At 34.3% G+C, this 23966-nt stretch overlaps 1 protein-coding gene across 3 annotated transcripts in view; it reads right to left on the bottom strand.

Annotated features, from left to right (window-relative positions):
- Window positions 1–938: 938 nt before the first annotated feature.
- The window catches only part of LOC145265487 (stromal interaction molecule 1-like), a 330758-nt gene continuing 307730 nt past the window's right edge, over window positions 939–23966 (bottom strand). The window contains exons 14-15 of one of the 3 annotated variants that reach the window (XM_080121362.1): window positions 14846–14927; window positions 939–3567 (exon numbers count right to left, since the gene is read on the bottom strand). In XM_080121362.1, the coding sequence (XP_079977488.1) occupies window positions 2979–3567; window positions 14846–14927 (671 nt within the window). In that variant the 3' untranslated portion in view covers window positions 939–2978. Of the gene's footprint in view, window positions 3568–3947; window positions 4409–14845; window positions 14928–23966 lie in introns of those variants that run through there. The other 2 variants (XM_080121363.1, XM_080121364.1) reach the window with 2 other exon arrangements.

Below are 23966 nucleotides of genomic sequence, written 5' to 3'. Positions count from 1 at the left end.
GAAACGATTTTTTTAGGGTAAAAAAAAAAAAGAACCAAAGAAAAAAAAAGAATCAAAGAAAAAAGGAATACCTAAAATTATTTAAAACTAAAAATAATCTTGTCAAATTTTGGCAAACTTAAAGTAAATGGAGTTCTCTCCCCTGACCTCCCCACTGAAATTGCCAAGATTGTTGTGTCACTAAAATTTGATTTTCCTTTGCAGAAAAAAAATAAAAATAAAATTAAATAAAAATTTCTTGATAAAATTAAGTGATTTTTTTTTCATGAGAACTTCATACCATGAACAAAACCAAGTACAATTTTTCGTTTTTTAATATCTTTGCTAAATTGCATGAGCACCAAACATTTACTATCATTGGTTTATTATAAAAAATAAATATTTATCTTGATTTAAATGAAAAACATCATAAGAAAAAAAGTTTTATATATATATATATATATATATATATATATATATATATATATATATATATATATATGATTAGTTTTTTCTTTTGGAAAAAGAATTCCAGCAGAGTGCTCAATTAAAAGGAAAATCCAAATTTTAAGAGCGTATTTATATTTTGTGTACAGAAAGTTGTTAGTTGAGACAGATCATTGGTACCGTCGTTGATAACAATACGTTGAATAACAAAACGAGATTTAAACGTGAATTCGCGAGGTATATATACTTCACACTTCCGGTTATAAGATAGACGAATATTGGCTTAAGAGAGCTTGATAAGGATACCTTAAACAGGCCTTATTATCGGGCTTGAAACCGACGGTACCAATGATCTGTCTCAACTAACAACTTTCTGTACACAAAATATAAATATATATATATATATATATATATATATATATATATATATATATAAATTTTTTACTTTGCTATCAATAGTTTGTTATTCAAAAATAAAAATATAGATTATGAAATTTATCTTACAATGGATGTTTTTTTTATTTCTATATTTGAATTTTTTTCAAGTTTTGTAAAAAATTGTCTAATAATTATTCATTGTATTTTCTTTATAACAACAAAAAAGACATTTCATTTTTACAAATAATTTAACAAAGAATTATATTTGTAATAACGGAAATTTTCATTGAAAAAGTTAGCCAGTATTTGTGCAAAAAAAAATCACAAAACTTTTGCTTGGTACCTTTCAGCATTTTATATAAACTGCCTGGAAACTTCCAATGATAGCACATTCCTTATTCTTCACAAGTACCCATTTTAATTATGACTTATTACATAATAGTATGCAAGTAGACATTTTTGTTTAAACTATGGCAGAACCAATAGTTTAAAATCTTGATAAGATAATAAAACTAACAATTTATTATAAACTATTGCATATTGGTACAGTTGAGGAAGCAGGAAGCAGGGAGGGAATTCCAAAGGCAGGCAGTTTGAGGAAAGAAATTATTAGAGTAAAAAGTTTTCCAGCATCTACAGATCTCTAGATTAAAGGAGTGACATTTTGCTGATTGTCAGGTTGGTTTGGAATATTTACGTTGAATAAGTGGTGCAAGTTCATTGGAACATATTCCATTGAAGTACTTGTAAAACAAGAATGGACGCAACAATACAGTGATGGGACAGGGACTATAGCTTGGTAGACAGTGTGGAATCTATTAGATTAGAGAATTTTTTTTTTATTTTTTAACTGGGTCTATGAGAGAGAGACTAGTGGTTGGAACACCAGCCCAGATGCGACAAAAATATTCCATGCATGGGTGAATGGCGGCTTTGTAAAGATATTAGATACTGACAGGTGTTAGAAGTTTTCTAGGGAGCCCATCTTCTTTGCAGCACCTTTATTTTAATTATGATTTACTATATAATAGTATTTGAATAGATATTTTTGTTTTAAACTATGGCAGAACCAAATACTCACTATTTCCACAGTTTCAAATGATTTGTACTGCTTCGTTAGCATACAACATCAAATACAGTGAACATTCTGTGCTTCCATAGTTTTTAATGCAGACACAGTGACACACGTAATACTATTATGTATCATTGTTAGCACTGCATACTCGTTAATCTTTGGTTAACTCATCATGCTGTTAACACGTTAATGATAGACATTATATCGAGGATAACATCTGTTTGATATTGTTAGTCCATAGTCAAGATTTGAACTTGGATAAAACCAATGAGCAGACGATCATGGCCTGTGCAGAGAATGCATACAAACCTGGTTCATACTCTATCACACGTATATTGATATATATATTTACACATTTAGCATAATGTACAGAGTGTTCGCTAACATGCCGGAAAATTGGGGTTCAATTCTCTGTTAAGTCATACCAAAGACTTAAACAAATAGTACTTGATGCCTTTGCTAAAAACTCAACATTATAAGGGCTAGTGGATTCATCGTGGGAATGGAGTAGCGCCCTCCCCTACATCTGTGTAGCAGCTAACGAAAAGGGAGCCTTTGGGTCGCCCTTGATTATAGTCAGCCACTTAGCTTATGTATATCCTAGCTAGGAGAGATGGCAATGTTAGTTTATGCAAGAAAGTGACCCGTACTCCCATATACAGTTCCTGGTATTTGCAAATGGTCACCCATCTAGTACTCACCAGGCTCAATGTTGCTTAACTTCAGTGATCTAACAAGAACCAGTGTGTCAATATAATTATGATACATGTACCAATAATGCCCTTGGGAAAGCATTAATTCATATTGTAGTAAGAAAGTAAAATAAAATACCTACGTGTTTTTTTATTGGAATCGACCGAGATTCTAAGTCTTTATAAATATTGGAGTACTAACACTAAAAATGGTGCTATTTGCAAAATAATAAGACCCATTTTTTTTTTCGTACAAGGATTATCGACAGTTGGCACCATCATTTAATACCCTTCAACTTTAAAGAAAGAGTAAAAGGGTACGTCGTATAGATAACCATATTTTGGGGGAGTGTTTTTTTTTGTTCTTGGTTTATATTGGACAGCGGTAAAACGCAAAATAATCAGAATCACTTGCGCTTAGAGTCCCCATTCCTCCGTAACAAGCGTGGCAGCAACCTTCTTCTCCTCCTCCCTTTCTTTTCATCCTCCTCCCTCTCACTTCCTTTCTTTCGGTCTCTGTCTTCATCAGCCGACTCCGTCTCCTCTGGGCCGGAAAATTTGTCGGTGACATTATTTCCAGACCTACCATCAGTGACAGATCTGGATGCTGAACTCGATGATGTACTGTTTGCCTCTTCCTCAGCGACAGACAAGGGCAGGAGAGACGACGATGCTCGCCTTCTGGGCCGGTTTTCAAGGTCGCCCAAGCTTGACTCTGAAGTAGATGAGGCCATGTTACCGCCTGTAGCAGAGTGTCCCGTTCCACCACTTCCAGTACTTCGTACTGATCCGGAGTGACGGAGGAGGAGAGCTGCATCTGACCAGGAAGCAGCGAGTCCTGTGTTGTGGACATAATCCTGGGCGTCGTAGGGAGATCTGTGCAGATAGTGTTGGTAGGAGGAAGCGGAAGGGTGAATAGGAGGTTGTTGCTGAAACGTTAATGAGTAGGCGTGGCTGGAAGAGGACTTTAAGGAGACATCATCTGCGGGCACTGGACTGCAAAAGAAGAAAAAAAAAGCATTTTAGTAATCAGTAGCCGACCCATCAGGTCAGCATTGGCAGAGTGTATATTAAACAGAATACAGGGTGGAATGATAAAGTTGTCGCCCTAAAAAAACAAAAAAAAAAAAAAAAAAAAAACCCTAGAGTTTTATTTTAAAACTTTTATTGAAAAAAATCAATTCAGGAAACTTGATTATGTAGTAGAGCTGACATATATTCAATGTAGCCGCCTTCAGCCTCAATCACCACCGGGTCCAGAACTGGGGGCATGCCTTTTCCACAAGTGCTGGCGGGAGCTTGGCGGATGGTGGCTTTGGTGGTGTGGGAGATCATGTTCTCGACGTATGACCAAACAAATAGTCCAGCGGGTTCAGGTTAGGGGAGGGGGGGGAAGCAGTGAAAGAAGGGTTCGAAGTCATAGCACTCCTTCTGAAGCCAAGCCTGGTTCTCTTTGGACTTGTGGGCTGGTGCAAAGTCCTGCTGTCACACCCAGGGTCTGCCAGCAGCCACCTGATTGCACCACAGGATCAGCACACTTTTCAGCATATCCAGATACACTTTGGTGTTGACGTTCAAGCCAACTTTGAAGATGTGAGGTGGCATGATGTGACCCTCACTTGAAACCATACCAAAGACAATAACAGTGGCCGGAAACTTTTTCATCACCCTGGGCATATAACTGATATTCATAGCAATACATTGATACATTTTGAAGGAGCTGACAATGGTCCTGTTGTCATAACTTGGATCGGTAGAGAGCATGAGTTGTACAGTGGCACATCTCCGATCCCGCTCATTGAACATTGTGTCACTTTCAGACATACTAGTAGATGGTCTGCAACAAAAAGAAAACCGGTTTTCATCAAACGGAAATGGAATCAGATCATCTTGTCTAGGGCAACAATTTTATCATTTCACCCTGTAGATAAAAAAAAAAAGAAGACTAAAATTAAGGGTGTTATCTTTTCCAACCACACGTACGATCAAATTTCATAACATTCTGCCTAAAAGTAAAGAAGAAATAATTTGAGCATTTTGAACAATAGCCGAAGAGTACCTCTGTTTGGCGAACTAAAAAAAACAAACTTTTCTCTGTGTGGAGACAAATACAGGTGTTAAACAGTGAATGTACATATTGGGGAAATAAAGACCGGAGACTGATAACGACATTTATATAACTGTGTACATGACAATTCTTTTAACACATAGGGGATAAACACATTGATGAAGGGGACACAGTTAACAATATTGAGGAGGAGGTTCCATATAAAGTTCATTTACAAAGATGATCACAAAAACACATTACGTTTTCCAATTGAAAGATGCAAACGAAGACTTATAATTACACTAGCCGTGGTGCCCGGCATTGACCGGATGTTTTGGGGGGTAGCAAAAAAAAAAAAAAAAAAAGTGGTAGTAGGCAGGCAGAGAGGCTCGAACCTGTACCGCAAAGGAGGAAAAGAATGAGGAAAAAAAAAAGTGACGTCTTTGCTGTTGTGCCCATCGCCAAACTGGAAGTGACGTAGGTTTAAATTAAAGCTAGTCAATCGAAAAGCGGTGATGACTTTCGAAAATATTGGCGAAAAAAGCGACCCCTCCCTGTAGAAAAGTGTCCAGTTGAGGGTGAAAGAATTAATGCTTTTTGCCAATTTTTTGATATTTGTCGTCCAAAGGGTCAAGCTTCAAAATGATACCGATCTTGTGAAAATCTGTTGCCTCTGTCGAAAGTTTTAGGCAGACATATAAACATATTATTCATCCGATGCAATGGCAGCTATTAGATATTTAAACAGACAGGTGAGATTTATATTATAAACTAGCAAGGGTGTCCAGCGTTACCTAGGTGTTTGTAGGTGTAAAAGAAAACAAAGTTTTGGTAAGGAGGTAGGCTCAAACCTGAAGCCTTGAGGCGAATAGCCTGATAACTTATCACGACACTACGAGGGAAGAGAAGTGATAATGGTTGAAATTAAACGTTTAAAAAAGCAGGATGTTAAGCGAACATCAACATATGGTTTTCTAGGTCAAACATCACGCCATAGAGAAATGAAATCACAGTGCGAATTTTTTAACATAAAAGTTGCTGAAATAAAAGATATTTATGACCTCGTTTCGTAAATCATAGATATTATAATCTAGGGAGTATATAAAAAGTTCTAAGAAATTCTGTAAAAAGTTACAGAAAGAAAAATATTGACAAAAAGATTTTGGGGGTACATTTTACATTAACCAACAAAACAAAAAAAAAGGATGAAAAAAATGAATATACAACAAATAAATGTTACCAAAGACAAGACAAGTTTCTCTTTTATTTACCTAAATATGTTTGTGTTTTAATTTATTTTAAAGTGTTTATCTACTTTCAAGTTTGATGAGTGAAAATCAAAAAACATATGGCTGTGTTATCACAGACGGTCAAAGCCTCGATGATGGCTCAAAAGTCGAAAATCAAACAAAATACTGGTAGAAACTTGTCTAATAAGTTTCACAAATCAAACGAAACAATTTCTATCAATATTTTGTTTGATTTTCAATTTTTGAGCGATGATTGAGGTTCTGACTGTTTGTAATGACCTCACTATTTTTTTTATGTCCTAACTCAACAGATTTGACTATATTTGATTTTAAGTATAAAAAAACGCTTTAAAATAAGTTAAAACACACACACAAAAAAAATTATCCAGGTAAGTAGAAGAGTAACTTAACCCATCTTTGTGTGTATTTTTTGGTCTGTTAGCTATTGTAAAAACTACCACTGAAACGTTTTTTGCCAATTCTTTTTTTCTTTACGTAATTCCCTACAGAACTAGGGTTCTGGAGTTTTGTTGTATTACCTGTAAGTGTCAAAAATGTATTATAATTTTGCCTGGTGTATTTTTTCTTGTGTATACACTAATCTGTCAGTTTCTTTGTATCTGAGTTACACATGCTTGTTGGTTTCACTTCTATACATCACACCAACTAATGTGCTGCGGAATAATTACTAATGTGTCGTGAAGAGATGATAACTAGAAACCATTTAATTTCATTTTGTTGAATACAGGCATGTGATTTCTTAATCATGATGACATCGCTCAATTCCAACTTTAACTAAAAAAGCCAACAAAATCTTACTGTATGCATACTACGGGATTTTCTTACCTAAACATTTAAAATTAAATATTGTAAAAGACTTTAAAATATTGAAGAGTTAAGATTGTGTCTCTCTCACATTTTTTTTCTTTTTTTTTTTTTTTTTTTTTTACACAGTGATCACCACTTATCAAGGCCCGGAAGCCACTCAGGGATAAGGGTTATTGAAAGTACATTACGTTAGTGTGGAGATTTGATGAAGTGTTTATTTAAGGGGGCGGTTCATTAGGAATTTGTTAACATTGGACTTGAAGACATCCAAGTTGTAGTCCGGTGGGAAGCAGGCTTGGTTGGTTGGTTGTTTTTGTTTTACGGCATATCAATCTTTTTCAGGTTATTTAATGCCGAATCTAGTTATTTTGAACGATTTTTAATGGAATATATATATATATATATATATATTTTTTACATCAGATTCTATTTAACCCATAGTTGGGACACTAACAGGTACTACCACTCCGAGTCAGAGTGGACCTGGGAGCAATGGCAATTAAAGGGTGGCTCCACACTCCCCAAAGCCCGCAAGGTGGGGGCCTCACCATCGGATATAGTTTTAGGGCATATCCAGGACCGAGGGGAAGCAGGCAGACGGAACAGAGTTCCACAGGCGTGCAGTTCTAAGAAAGAAGCTTTGTTCATGGAATCCGCGTTTTGATTTAGGCACAGATATAGAGTGGGGGAAATTTTTCACAGTGGATTCAGCTAGACAGTTAAATAAACACCAGGAACAATTGTTCCACTGACATTCACCATTATTATTTTATACTAGATACAGATACAGGATATGTTGATTTATGTAAAATTTTCCTTACATAATCTTTATTTTATTGCAAAAAGGTTTTATGAGTAGAAAATACTAATTTTTTTTGATAGGTGTGCTGCGAAAATTTAAATAAACTCAATAGTGTGCCGCCTTGTAAAAAAGGTTGGGAATCACTGCTTTATACACACGCATGATAGACTCTTCTCCTGGTCAACAGCAGTAATGCTCTGCTGGTTAGTAATGGCAACAGTTCCTTAAACTGACTTTATCTACTTTTAACTTTTAATCAGACCAACACCAGCTCCTCCCTGTGCTCCAATGGTATTACCAAGGTAATAAAATGTACGGACAATCTAAATTTTCATGTGTTTCAACTATTGTACACTTACTACATAAGAACAGTTACTGACAAAGGCATATATAACTACAAGAATTGTAGTAGACTAGCAGGCTGCCTGGTCGTAAAATAGCTCAATCATGACTATTTGCAAATTTTCTATTTATTATTACACTAGTGGGGGGTACCCGGCGTTGCCCGGGTGTTTGGAGGTGTGTGTAGTTTTGGGTAAATCAAAACTCTGGGAGGGGGGGGGGGTAATAATAAAAAAAAAGTTTTGGTAGGTGAGTATGAGGATCGAACCCTTGAGGCAAAGTTGGAAATTAAAGTGTGAAAAAAAAAAAAAAAAAACATGCAACGTTAACCACTGAGCCACCGCGACATACAACGGAAACACGTTTGAATTTATTTAAAAACAGAATTGACACGTGGCCGCATTAAAAGTTAACTCTACTGCTTCTATTCGACCTCATTAATGAGGTCGAATAGAAGTAGTTGACTTAACTTTTGTTGGGTTTGTTTACCCAACTTTGACTTTTTTTCCCCCCCAAGATATTGGGGAGGGGGAAACCAGCTCCCCATTGTCCAGATTGAATAGCAATTCAATGATATAAGGAGTTTGGCCCCACATTGATCAAAGCTGATTGCTTCTGGACTTTTCCCGGCGCGATGAAGAGAACACACGGTTTGAATTTTTAGTTTCACTTTATTTATACTAAAAAGCAGGACAAACAGGGGACAAAGCGAAATAGTGCAAATCTCATAAAAGTCGATGTAAATAAATTTAGAGGCGACCCGCGTTCCCAAATCCTAGATATTATTATCTAGGGGGAATATAAATACTTCTAAGCGATCGTAACCCCACGGGAGCGTCGGCGAAAAAAAGGCTTTGTGAGACATACACGAAATGATCACACACATTTTGCCTTTTATATATATATATACTAGCGAGGGGTATGTGGCGTTGCCCAGGTGTTTGGAGGTGTGTGTGGAAACTCCGGGGGTGGAGGTGGGGGGTGAAAAAAAATGTTTTGGTAGGTAAGTATGAGGATTGAACCCGAAACCTTGAGGCAAAGTTGTAAATTAAAGTGTGAAAAAAAAAATGTGCGATGTTAACCATTGCCCCACCGCGAGATGCTAACGGAAACACGTTTGAATTTATTTAATTACTTGGATTTGCCAGGTGCACATTTTAATGAGTTAATGAGGTCAAGTTTGACTGCAGCATAGTATTTACTGCAGTAACGCTTCCCAAGATGTTATAGGAAAAAAACTAACCCACATGCAGCGAGCGACAAATGTTGAATATTTATCTTCCCGAAATCGAGCAAATTAAATAGACAGGCGAGCTTCGTTGTTAACTGTGAGATATTATGATTTATATGTGATATAAAAAGTTTTAAAAAGTTGTGAAGTGACCGACCGCTTCTCCGAAAAAAGCCTTTTGTAGACATACAGAAAAAGCGAACATACATATATACATACATTTTCACTTTTATATTTATAGATAGAAGATTATACTGGACTCAATGTATAGTAATGAATAATGAGTAATTAAAAAATTAAAAAAAAAAAACAATGACTTGTGCACCACCACTGAGAATCAAAACCAAAACATTTAACTTAAAATTTACTTTTTCCTTTGACGTTAATGCCTGGGCTATGTAGACATGTTTATTGCAAGGCTAAAAATTAAAACATGAACAAATAGCTATTACATTATGCATGCATATTTATAATGCCGTTGTTTGACCGTTACCTGGCAAATTTCATTTTTCAAATTTTCACACTTTTGCACCAATTTTCCCCGGCTGAAGCACAAATATAAAGTTTTTCATGGGTTCGAATATCCTACATATTAAGTTTTATGTCTGTAGACCAAAAACTGGCATAGGAGTTTGGTAGGCAAATTTTTTAAAACAATTATATATACACATACATAAATATATATAGACAGAGTTTTAAGTTTACTATAACCTTCTTACACAAATATTACGCAAGTATAAATCATGTAGAATATCTGCATGAATATAATTGCACGTAATAGTTAACTAAAGATGATCATCCCATAAGAAAACCGAAAAAACTAATAGGGAATTAATTAAACTGAATGTTTAAAAGAATATGCAAATTAGCTAGATCTTTTGCAGATGAATGCAATTTCACAACCCCTATATAAGAAAGTTTTATTTTCTTTTTAAATAAATAGAAAAAAAAGGTTTTCAATATTAATATCAATGCACACGCACAAAAAATGTATAGATTGAGTGAACATAGAGAATATATTATTGCAACCGCTTTTCTGTTAATATTTTTCATAACTTGTTTCTAACATTCTTTCTGCTTATGAAATATTTTAATATTTCAATAACATTGTACATTAGTTCGATCGTCCATTGATACCTGCAGTTTTGTTTAATGAACCATTGTATTCTGAGTGAATGTAGGCAATGCACTTTTTCAAATGTGTACAAATGGATATTTTTTTAATAAAAAACATATCATTTAGCTGATATGAAAACAACTGTAGTTTATTTTGACAACCAGACTTGTGCTGATGGAGAGAGAGAGATGTGAATGGGGTGTGCTGGATGATTCATGCGATCATCTGTTATCTTATGACTTTCCCTGACCCATGTGTGTCCCCTTGCTTGTTTATATTATATTCCTTTGTTCCTTTGTCCAGCATCTGCTGTCAACTACTTTGGCGTCATTTGAAATACAAAAGCATTTACAAATATACTTTTGGATGCTGAAACCAATGCAAAGAAAAAAGAATAGGAAAAAGTTATTGTTTTAAAGAACTTAATAATTTAAAATTGATAATCGTCGGTTATGGAGATAGAAAGACGTGGATATAGGATGACGAGTGACTCGTGCTTCTCTACTCTTACCTATCTCTGTGTCTCATTTGTTTATATGGATGGGGGGGTGGGTGACTTGTGCAATCGTCTAGTGCCTCTCTCTCTCTCTCTCTGACCTATCTCTGTCTCCCTTGCTTATTTATATTGACTGAATTCTTTTGTTCAGCATCTGATATCAGCTCCTTAGTCAAAATCTGGAATGTATTTACATCATAGGGTGGTTCTTTCTTCCATTTACTATTTTTGGAAATCTGGTATTTTCTGGAACTTTTGTAACTTTTAAATTCTTTTTCTTTTATTCCCAATGTCGTCAACAGGATAAGAGAAGCAACAAACATTTATAACCTTCTCTACACTCTGTAAAGGGATATATAATTTCATTCGATCACTGAAGCTAAGCAACATTAAGCCTGGTCAGTACCAGATGGGTGAACATTTGAAAGTATAAAGCCCTGCTGAAGTTATACCAAAACTTTTTTTTTACATTTATGCAGAGCCTACGTTCAGTCTTGAAAGACAATGGATATCCTCTGTAAAAGTGCGCGCAGATATACCTTTCTAGAGTCAGCATTGCTCGATTCAGATAATGGCGCCACAAATGAGCTAGGATGGCTGAAATGTGGAAAATCCAACTGAGAGGAAAACCTCAGAATTGCATATATTCTCTCCCGATGAGCTTCCAAGAAATATCAGAGTCACGAAAGCTGATAAAAAGGTGGTTTTACAAGACTCTTTGTTTGAGTGCTTCATAAACGTCGAAGTAGACATTTTAATTTCAAGATTATTTTTGCGAAATCCTTTTATCTCATCTCTATTGTTAGGCATCTTTTAAAACGACTGAACTTCAATCTTTGGTATCTGCACCTCTGCAAAACATTTGCAACAAACACTCGTTTACCTACAACAACTGTCAACAATTTCCATTACTCTATAAACATGTCCCTTAATCCTCCGGGGTTGTGGGCCATTGCATTATTTCATGCAGCGTGTCTTGGGCAAGAATAGCCTGGCAGCACACATTCCTCTCCTAGTTATCTCATCTCTATTGTTAGGCATCTTTTAAAACGACTGAACTTCAATCTTTGGTATCTGCACCTCTGCAAAACATTTGCAACAAACACTCGTTTACCTACAACAACTGTCAACAATTTCCATTACTCTATAAACATGTCCCTTAATCCTCCGGGGTTGTGGGCCATTGCATTATTTCATGCAGCGTGTCTTGGGCAAGAATAGCCTGGCAGCACACATTCCTCTCCTAGTTATCTCATCTCTATTGTTAGGCATCTTTTAAAACGACTGAACTTCAATCTTTGGTATCTGCACCTCTGCAAAACATTTGCAACAAACACTCGTTTACCTACAACAACTGTCAACAATTTCCATTACTCTATAAACATGTCCCTTAATCCTCCGGGGTTGTGGGCCATTGCATTATTTCATACAGCATGTCTTGGGCAAGAATAGCCTGGCAGCACACATCCCTCTCCTAGTTCCGAGCACATACAGTAGCTGATATTACCAAATGGTCACCCGACAAGGCTCAATGTCACTAACTTTGGTGATCTAATGGGAACTGGTGCATCAACGTGATTATGCCATACATCATCACTATATATCTGTGCTTAAAAATAAATGAAAATTCCATGAGCAAAGTTTGTTTCCTAGAACTGCCCTCCCTGTGGAACACACAACTGTGGGACTGCTTTCCAAGTCCAACGTAAACAAATTTTTGTTGAACCATCTCCTAAATAATAAATTTCCGCTCAATTTTCACCACTGCAGATCATCACAGTGTGGTTTCACTGACTCTTTAATCTTTATCCTCGAGTGGCTTTGATATGTGGTAACTCCTTCGTAAAATAAAATAAATTACCATTTATCAAAGCTAATAGCCACAAAGTTAAGGATTAATAAGATGAATGGATTATGTTTAATGATGTGGGTAATAAGTTGCCATTCTTATCAGTGGCTTTACGATAATTTTTTTTTTTTATAAAGGAGTCAGCACTTCCCAAAGCCACTCGAGGATAAGGGTTAATGAGTGTACAGTAGTCAATGGGAAAATATCATAGTAATCGTTAGTAATAGACATTTGGTAAATTGGCTTACTTAAGAGGACGGCTCATCAAGAACTTGTTCACATTGTACTTGAAGACAACCATATTGTAGTCAGCTGGAAAGCAGGAAAATGGAACAAAGTTCCACAGGTATGAAGTTCTAAGAGAGAAGCTTTGTTCATGGAATCTATGTTTTGACTTAGGCACAGTCAAAGAGTGGGGAAAATTATTGACAGTGGTTTCAGTGTTTTTTGTAAAAGTAAGGCCAGGGGCGATCATAGATTGTAGCTGAGACGAGCACTTGCCAAGGAAATAATGATAAAGCAGAGACAGGCTCGCAATGTCTCTTCTGTGGTAAAGAAAAGAAAAAAGAGCATCCCCCCACTATGCTACGAAGTATATTTTGAACTGTCAAGGCAGGATAAGCTGCTTCTAGCAGCTCCTGCCCAGATGTAGCAACAGTACTCCATCTTTGGAGGTACTTGGCTCTTATACAGGTAAAGAATTACATCAGCAGTGAGATATCTACTGTGGCGGTTAAACGATCCCACCATTTAGTGGTTGGGGTTGAGGATACCTTAAATAAATGAGTATCTAAAAGATGTCAGTACTTTGATAGGTAATCCCCAGTTAATCCTGGAAATGATCAAAAAAGTATATGAATTGAAAGCCATGTTTTCATTTTTTTATTTATTTATTCAAGCCATGTCATTTATTTATTTTTTTAAAAATATTTTTTGTAACTTTCAAATCGTAAACTGGTCTGACCATTTCCAGGACTGATCCAACATTCTATGTCAAAATACTAAAAGTCTCTGGATACCCATGTATATATATAAAAGCGAAAATGTGTGTCATTCTTAAAACTTTATATATGCTGTCTAAATGATAATATCTACGAGTTAACGGGGGTTGCCTGCCTATTTAATTAGCCTGACTTTGAAATGCTAAATATTCCATATTTTTGGATCGCCGTGTGTTGCTTTCGCTTTTCAGTATAAAAAAGCGAAACCAGATTCGATTGGCTGGACAAACTCTAAACAACTGTCCCGCAGTAAAAGGATTTGACCTCATTAAAAACTGCAGAAAAGTGTGATGTTTGTCACTTTTTAATCGGTCTTATATTTCCACACACCTCCAAACACCCGGGCAATGCCGCGTGTTGCTTTTACTTTTTAGTATAAAAACAGCAAAACTGGATTTGAACCGGATGTAAACATTCGGGGTAAACAAACTCAAAACAACTATCCTGCAGTAAAACGATTTGACCTCATTAAAAACTGCGGAATAGGGTGATGTTTGACATTCACTTTTTAATCGCTCTTACATTGCTACTGTCACCGCAGCGCAGGTGTTCAGGCTCAGCCTATTAGCCTCAAGCTACCTCATCCCTCCACCCCATTTTTAAAATCGATGTTTTTATCGTCATATTTTTTTTTTTTAACAAGTTTAACATTGTTTTTTTATAGTTAAACAGGGTTAAGTTTGCTTTTTGTTCTAATTTACCCCCGCACTCCCCAAACACATACACCTCCAAACACCTGAGCAACGCCGGGTACCCCCCTCTAGTCTATTATGCAAGTCTCATCCGTCTGTTTAAATGTATGTATGTATGCATGCCTAAAACTTTCGACAGAGGTGACGGATTTTCATGAGATCTGTATCGTTTTGAAGCTCGACCCTTCTGATGACAAATATTGAAAAATTGGCTAAAAACTTTACTTCCTTCATCCTCAACTGGGAACTTTTCTAGATGGAGGGGGTCGCTTTTTTCGCTGATATTTTCGAAAGTCATCCCTTCTTTTCGATTGACTAGCCTTAACTTAAACTTTCGCCACTTTTGGTTTGGCGATGGATGCAACGGCAAAGAAGTAACATTTTCTTTTTCATGTTCTTTTCCTCCTTTATGATATGGGCTCAAACCTGCCTGCCAATTACAATTTTTTGTTTTTTTGCTCAACACACACCTCCAAATACCAGGGCAACGCCGGGCACCCAGGCTAGTTCATTATAAGTATCGAGTGAATTTCTGTTCCTGTTTCACTCATACATTTCATTTTATGATCATTCGTTTTTAGTGCGAGAGAAAATAGATTAATTTTTTTTTGTTGTTTACCTTTCTCCCAGATGAAAGATAACGTCCGAATCGGGGCTGCCATTTGTTGAGCCAGTCTCCACAGAACGGCGGCTCTGCATTCCTGAATTTACAGAAGAAGAAAAAAAAAATGGTCTTTATCATTTTTTTTTTTTTTAAATTTTGGCGTGCGTTTTTAATGGCATATCAACACTTTCTTTTTTTATAAATATAGATTTAATGTCGAAATATGATTTGTAACATTGTACAGTTGTACACACATTGTGGCTCCAGTCGAAAAGTGAACAAAGGAACAGTAAATAATGCAGACTCGCTTTTTGGTTTGTACGACGTCATTTATTTCTTCGTCATTACAGTCGTGACGTCACCCACGAGACGTAGAATGTTCTCCACGTCTCTTCCGAGATTTCAAATGTTATCTTGTCTCTCGAGATCTTGGTCTTTCTTTTTTTTTTATAGCCCCCCCCCCTACACACACGCCGGTGACGTCACTTCTCATGTATTTACATACGCACATCCGTGCTATGTTACAAATTGATCAAACACAAGTTGCTATTTTTACTGACAGTTTGGGTTCATACCTTCCCCTCCAAGTGTATTGATGCACAAATGATGACCACTTTTTTATACCCAGGACCTTGGGACAATTGTTTCCTTGTAGTATTCTTTTTGATATCTCTATATATAAAGTTTTTGTGTCTGTTCATAAATTCTTAGAGTTTTGGAGATGAACTCCCATAAACATATCTTTTGAACTTATATTAACTGAGGCACTTAGATAAATATCTCATTTTGATCAAATGAAGGTACAATAATATCAAGGGGTCTGCATTTCGGTTGGACAATTTTTATAACTTGATAATGGAGACTACCCCCCCCCCTTCTTCAACCATATATATTCTGATTAGTTTTTTTTTTTTTTTTTTAAATTTCAGGTTATTTAATGCAAAATCTGGTTATTTTAGTAAAAGTTTCTAAGCTTCAAGTTCTTTATATCAATGAATATTTATTAATGGTGTTTGGTTTGGTGGTTTTGTAGAGGCAACATTGTTCTTATTTTTCGTTTTACAGAACATGATTGAGTTTTGCAAAAGGAAAGGGAAAAAGGAATAGCATCAGTGTTTGGTGCATTTAAGTCAGGAAGCCGACATCTTCAGACAGCCTAAACTGTTTGATTTAGTTGTTTTGTATTTATGGCATATCAATTCTTTTCGATTATTTAATGCTGAATCCAGAAATTTTGGAAAAAGTTTTATGCTTTAAGTTCTTTATATCGTCGAATATTTATTTATGATGTTTGGTAGTTTTATTTCTGTGTAGGAAATTTTTTTTTTTTTTTTTGCAGAACATTAAAATTTTGTGGAAAAAAACAAAAAAAACAATAACATCGATGCTTGGTGCATTTTAGGTGAGAAAGCCAGAATCTTCAGAAATTCTAATTTAGAAAGTGCCAATGTATATTCTGGAGCTATATTACCTAGACTATTCGGATGAGTATATTTTACGGAAATATTATAGGGCTAATGTTTGCATCAGATTTCCATTAAAAGGAAATATGGCCTTTTTTTACTGGATTTGATTTCTTAATTGAAATTAAAAAATTTTTTTTTTAAGTAGAATAGAAATGGTAACATGAGTTCAGGGCTAAAAACTGTACACATCAATCATCATTCGATCCCAGAAAACGCTGAATGTACCTTGAAGTGATAAAAAAAAATTATTTCAATAAATATCACTGTACTTGCACCCTCCATTTCATCTAATAAATGTTGAGCATACCCTGGGGTCCTCCTACACCAAAATTGAATGCCATAAAACATTTTTAAAATCTATCATATAAAGGTCACATCCTTTTCTTTCAATTTTCTTATCAGTTTGCTAAAGCTGGAAATAAGGCATCCTATTGGAGGTTAGACATTCACCCACTATCTCCTATATTTCAACCGAGAGATCCTTTTTAAGATTCTAACTGTCCCTTTACGTGCAAATGTTTGAATCTCTCTTGCACTTGGTTCACCGGGTATATTTGCCAGGTAGTTTTTAAAATTCTTTTTCATGAGTTCAGTTGCTCCTATAATTATTGGAATGATAGAGATCTTTTTCTTAAGATCCCAGTTTCTTTTCATGCCAAACATAAGACCTTGGTATTTCATTATCTTTTCCCTTTCAGCTCTGCTTTAACCCAGCATCATTAAGGAAACTGACTTCTACTAAGGTTGCTTCTTTCTCCTTCTTGTCACTATGCCAGGTTTTATTTTCCCTCTCAGCTCTGTTTAATTCAACATCATTAGGGACACTAACTTCTACTAAGGTTGCTTCTTTCTCTTTCTTATCCTATATCACTATGTCAGTTACATAACTGTCATACTTTTCTTGGCCTTCGGGACAAGATCAAAGTGTAGCATCTGTTCCGACAGATGCTGCAAGCTATGACTAGCTATGACTAACAAAGACCAGATGTGGGGGCAACCCCACATGCCTGACCTTTAACCAGCTCCCATTTCCCACCTCTCGGGAGCTGGTCCCCTTTTTCCCTTCCCTTCACTCCTCACATTAAAAATTGGCCTTGTGCCTAATTTGCTCGGTGGGGGAGCAAATAAATACCATCTGTTCTTCAGATGCTGCACTTCTATTTCTTGTTCTCTTTCGTTGGAGGAGAAATCCTTCACGATTGAGACAATTTTTATTTTTGTACCTTTTCTCCACGTTAAAAAACGACCCTGGTGTCTAACTCTGTCCCGTGGGGAGGCATAGTAAGTAGGTACATAACTGTCAGAATTGCATAATAATAGTGGATGTTGTATGACTTACTTCCAACTGTTGTTTCCGGTATAATTTCCCAGCACTAACTGCTACATTAGATATCTAACTTTTTTACAGACGATTTACACACTCCAGTGTAGAAGCCATCCCCCGCAGCAGAACCTTAGTCTTTTTTTCAATTTTCTTATTAGTTTGTTCAAGCTGGTGATGAGGCATCCTACCGGATGTCAAACATTCACCTGCTATCTTATATATTCCAACTGAGAAATATTTTTATAATTCTAACTGTCCCTTTAAATGCAATTGTTTGAATCTCTCTTGCACTTGGTTCACCAGGTATATTTGCCAGGTAGCTTTTGAAATTATTTTTCATAAGTCCAGTCGCTGGAATGATAGAGATCTTCCTAAGATTCCAGTTTCTTTTTATGTTGTATACAAGATCTTGGTATTTTATTATCTTTTCCCTCCCAGCTTTGTTTATCCCAGCATCATTGGGGAAAACTAACTTCTCTTAATGTTGCTTCTTTCTCCTATATTTAATAGCTCCGTTTTCTAGGTATGTAATGGTAGGAAATGCATAATCAAAGTGGATGGTGTATGACTTATTTCCAACTGTTGTTTCCGGTAAACATGTTTCCAGGACTTGCTGTTGGATTCGATAGTCAACTTTTTACAGATCGTCCAGTGGAGATATTTAAACACTCCATTGAGTCGCATCGTACAGCAGAACCTTGTAAGTGAATATCAGATAGCTAACACTCTACTTCTATGTGACAAAATCTGCACTTGTTGTTATTGCTGAGACCACTTATCTTAAAAGCATTAGTAATCAAGCCTTGATCTTGGGCAGCTATTATAATTCTCTCCTGATCATAGTGGAGCAATTTTTTTTAGCCAGTCTATAAAACCTTCCTTATCTATATAGTCCTAAGTAAAATCACCCAGAAAATACTTGGCCTATTTTTCCAGTTTTTTTTTTTTTTTTTTTTTTTTTTTTTTTGCAATGGAAGTTCTTGATATATTTGTGGTGACTCTTTTGGGCCATTTCCGTAGCAGACTACAATCTGATTGTGTCCAAGTCCAATGTAAACAAGTTCTTGATGAATCGTCCCCCTATGTAATCCAACTTACAAAAATTCTACTAATTATGTTAAAAACGCTATAATCACCTATAATCACATTAACCCTTATCCTCGAGTGGCCTCCGGGCCTTGATAAGTGGTGATTCTTGTGTTAAAAAAAAAAAAAAGAGACTTGTTTTCTGATTCTGTCTCATTTGTAACACAATCTTGTTCAAAATGTTTGGCTCGTTTTGTGATAGTGTTTTTTTACTGGCTCTTGTTTCATGATGTTGATGTACAATTTTGAGAACTCATCAGATATTGCCTGGTGCTCAGAATAGTCGCACGATGCTGATGGGCAATTTCTGAGAGACCCATACCTTCTGCTTCTCTCGGCAGACACTGGTTTCTGTATGCTATTCTGTACAGTGTCAACGTTTGCCGTGCTTTAGAGTCTATTTAGTCTTTTTATGGCTAGTCAACAATGCCAAAGCTGCATATTATCGCAAGCATAGCTAGTTGGTTAATGGCAATTACCTGGTTGTCTCTGCATATATGCGTGCATGTCCAGCTAAAACTCTAAAAATACAAAACAAACACCCATAATGTAGGCATTTTCTTGATTGATGTCTCAGATGAAGAATAGCTAAAATTTAGAAAAAAATTATTAATTCGTTGATCCTAAACTAGTGCAGATTTCATTGTGAGGAGGCATATGATTCCCAGTAATTAGATATACTACCTTTGAGTCATCTTCCAAAGAGTTATTTCTCTTATGCCAACTCATTCCATGAGTAATCAATAAAAGTATTTGGCATGTTCAGAAAAGGGAATGATCTGGGCAGAGAAGAAAAAGACGGTAGGGAAAGAAAGAGATACGTTTTAAAAGAAATAAGTTACCCCGGACAATACCGAATAGGCATGCTAATAAAAATATAAAAAGAAACTATGATTTTATAGGACAGGCTGATAGATCCTTTGCTCTTTCTGCTTCTTGTAAAATCAGTTCTCTCTATCGCTCTAGACATTTCTCCACACCTGAAAGTATTCTCTATCTCTTGTTGTCATATTTAGGCTGGTGAATCCCTGTCCCATTTGAGGGTTCTTGTTAAAGTGGAGAAACATATCTAATTTGATTGGCCTTACCCTTCAGTTTTCTCTACAATCTCTATTTCACAAACAGTATGTTGCTAGTCCGTCATTTTCTATAAATACTATTTTGACATGCATTCTTTCGAATTGCCTGATCAATTCTCTGCTTCCTTTGTTCAAGCTCGTTTGACTCGTTGGCCTAGTGGTCTCCATCAATTTGCTGTTTTGATACCTCATTGTAATACAACTGCCTATAACAATAGATTCTTTCTAAGAACTGCAGGCTTGCAGAACTTTCTTTCTACTGACTGTTTTCCTCCTACAGCCAAAGTAAGGTTAATAGGTATTTCCTGTGTTTGCAAGAATCATCTTTTGTTCTTGTTAACTCCTTACACCAAGTAGACGTCTGGAGTGATTAAAAAAACAACAACAAAAAACAAAAAGAAAAGCAATGTCGGTCTTGTTACATTTATGTTCTAGGCATAGTTATTTTTAGTTTTTTTTTATGTCTGAGGTTTATTTATTAAAATATAAACAAACTTTTAATAAAATATGAATTTTAATAAAATAAAAATATTTGATACATAGTTTTATATCTAGTGGTGGCGAGGCGGTGCCCAGATGTGGAGAGATTTTATGGTGAGGGTATTGATCAATGGAGCCCCTTAAAACAAAAAAAAAAGGAAAAAAAAAGAAAAAAAAGAAAGAAAAAAGAAAAAAGAAAGAAAGAAAAAAGAAAAAAAGAAAAAAGAAAAAAAGAAAGAAAGAAAACAAAAAGAAAACAAAAAGAAAACAAAAAAAGAAAACAAAAAAAAGAAAACAAAAAAGAAAACCAAAAAAAAAGACCAAAAAAAAAAGAAGACCAAAAAAAAAAAAGAAGACCAAAAAAAAAAAGAAGACCAAAAAAAAAAAGAAGACCAAAAAAAAAAAGAAGACCAAAAAAAAAAAAGAAAACCAAAAAAAAAAAGAAAACCAAAAAAAAAAAGAAAACCAAAAAAAAAAAGAAAACCAAAAAAAAAAAGAAAACCAAAAAAAAAAAGAAAACCAAAAAAAAAAAGAAAACCAAAAAAAAAAAGAAAACCAAAAAAAAAAAGAAAACCAAAAAAAAAAAGAAAACCAAAAAAAAAAAGAAAACCAAAAAAAAAAGAAAACCAAAAAAAAAAAGAAAACCAAAAAAAAAAAAGAAAACCAAAAAAAAAAAGAAAACAAAAAAAAAAAAGAAAACCAAAAAAAAAAAGAAAACCAAAAAAAAAAAGAAAACCAAAAAAAAAAGAAAACCAAAAAAAAAAGAAAACCAAAAAAAAAAGAAAACCCAAAAAAAAAGAAAACCAAAAAAAAAAAGAAAACCAAAAAAAAAAGAAAACCAAAAAAAAAAAGAAAACCAAAAAAAAAAGAAAACCAAAAAAAAAAGAAAACCAAAAAAAAAAGAAAACCAAAAAAAAAAGAAAACCAAAAAAAAAAGAAAACCAAAAAAAAAAGAAAACCAAAAAAAAAAGAAAACCAAAAAAAAAAGAAAACCAAAAAAAAAAGAAAACCAAAAAAAAAGAAAACCAAGAAATAGAAAACAAAAAAAAGAAAACAAAAAAAAAGAAAACAAAAAAAAGAAAAAAAGAAGAAAACAAAAAAAGAAAAAGAAAAAAAGAAAAAAAGAAAAAGGAAAAAAGAAAAAAGAAAAAAAGAAAAGAAAAAAAAAGAAAAAAGAAAAGAAAAGAAAAAAAAGAAAAAGAAAAGAAAAAAGAAAAGAAAAAAGAAAAGAAAAGAAAAAAGAAAAGAAAAAAGAAAAGAAAGAAAAGAAAAGAAAAAAGATAAGAAAAAAGATAAGAAAAGAAAAGAAAAAAGAAAAACGAAAAAATAAAAAAGAAAAGAAAAGAAAAAAGAAAAGAAAAAAGAAAAGAAAAAAAGAAAAGGAAAAGAAAAGAAAAAAGAAAAGGAAAAAGAAAAGAAAAGAAAAAAGAAAAGGAAAGAAAAAAGAAAAGAAAAGAAAAAGAAAAGGAAAGAAAAAAGAAAAGAAAAGAAGGAAAGAAAAAAGAAAAGAAGGAAAGAAAAAAGAAAAGAAAAGAAGGAAAGAAAAAAGAAAAGAAAAGGAAAGAAAAAAGAAAAGAAAAGAAGGAAAGAAAAAAGTAGTAAGCAGGTAGGCTCGAACTTGTAACGCTAAGAGAAAAATGAAATGGGGGAAAAAAGCACGAATGTTTAGCCACCATGCCCACCACAACATACGAGGTTGCCACCGTTCAAAATAAGCTTAGTTGTTGCAAGGCATGAATGCGAAAATGTAAAAAAAATATACGACTCCGCCTTGTCTTTTTTTTTTTTTGTAAATCATCTTTCTCATTTGAAATATAAAATATCTCTTGTGGATAATAGCCTGTTGGTATGTTAGCTAATTTATCTTGGAGAATAAAAGATAATTATTTAGTTTTCTAATTTTTCGATACTGTAATTCAAATATGAAACAATGTTTTAAAGTACCAACATTTTATCTCATTAATCCAGCTCACGTAGCCACGTGTGGCACAGGACATTTAAATCAACCGTGATTAACATCTCAATAAGGGACTTTTATATCTCCGATGGGAAAGACGATTTACAAAAAAAGAAAATGCCATAACTTTTAAAGATGAAAACGTGTTCATTCTTTAAGAAAATTTATGTATGAATTTTATTTAGCACTAGTAGGCCGCTCGGCGTTGCCCAGTCATAAAATACATATAAACATTATATTTTAATTAATGCAGAATTCTTATTTATTATGAACAGAAATGCCATAAATATTAATTAAATGTAACGTTAAATTCTTAAAATAAAAAAAAAGAAAACTAAAGTTGAAAAAACTAAAGTTGAAAAAACTAAAGTTGAAAAAAAAGTTAAATATATATTAATCTGATAGTGTGTTATTTTGTGTGTCACACTCACGTCATTTTTCTTCCGAGTGATTATCATTTGTTATATTCTTCCATTTCTTGTAATAAATTATTTTACCAAGAATTCTTCACAAGTTTTGGTTTCAGTTTCGATTATAGCTGAAGGAACTCATATATATATATATATATATATATATATATATATAGTTTTTTTTCTTCACAAGTTCTGGTTTTAATTCAAGTTGATACACCCAAGTCATATGGATATATTTTTGTATTTTTGAAATCACAACTTTATAATATAAGAATCAATAGAACATTAACTATAAAAACATGTACGAAGTTTGCAGGAATTAAAATATATTTAAGCATATTTTACGACCGGGCTATGCTGGGCATTCCTGCTAGCTTAGAATAATTTTTGCAGTTTTAACAAAAGAGCTACAACAATATTAGGGCATTTCCATTTACACTGAACATCCACAGAATGCCAACATTAATATATTATATATGAAAGAATTTGCTGTGGAATTTCCACATGTCTCACTAGTAACACAAATCTTTTTTTTCTAAATTTTGATTATTTTTCCATGGTTAGGTTGATTAAAAAAATAAAAACTCAATTGTTTAGATGTTTGCCGTGTATTTCTGAAGCTTCAGCTAAACATACAAACACAGACAATTGTCTTTTTCATATTAGTTATACTTAACTGGGCAGGAGCTGCTAGAAGCAGCTTATCCTGCCTTGACAGAGTTCAAAATAGACTTTGTAACTTAGTGGGAAATGCCCTTTTCTCTTCCCTGCAACCTCTTTCCCATAGAAGAGACGTTGCAGCCTTTTTTTTCCCATTACTCACTTTCCTCATGTCAAGAATCAAGAATGGCTTTCTAAAATCTCAAGTTTTAATTATTTGGAATTATCTCCCTTGTTCGGCAAAATATTCGCAAAATGGCATCAAGAGATCGATCATAAAACGCTAAAATTTGATTTTTTAAGCTGATGCACCGTTTTGTCCAGTTGGGAGATATCTTTGTCCATTTTTGCAAGTCTGTCATTCAGTAGAGAAAACTAGATGTCGTAATTTTTGCTTAGAAGAAAAACTCTTTGATTCTTGTCCAGAAAAATAAAGAAAATCTGTATGATGTACGTACCCATGACAAAACAGAAATATCATATTCCAAAAACCATGTAAATTAAAAGAGTAATTTTATCTTTATAAAGAAAATCATTTTTAAGTGATTAATGGGAATTCATAGGCATTACAACATAAATCTAGTAAGTATGAATTATCGTTGAGTTATCTTTCTTTGATTCTTGCCATTTCTTTTTAAAATGGCAGACAATACAGTCACTTTTTGGATATT

Source organism: Euprymna scolopes, chromosome 40 (assembly GCF_053919585.1).
Source record: "Euprymna scolopes isolate OS-2025 chromosome 40, ASM5391958v1, whole genome shotgun sequence".
Classification (NCBI taxonomy): Eukaryota; Metazoa; Mollusca; class Cephalopoda; order Sepiida; family Sepiolidae; genus Euprymna; species Euprymna scolopes.
The sequence above is the reverse complement of the archived record's forward strand: the minus strand, read 5'-3'. Positions and strand labels throughout refer to the sequence as shown.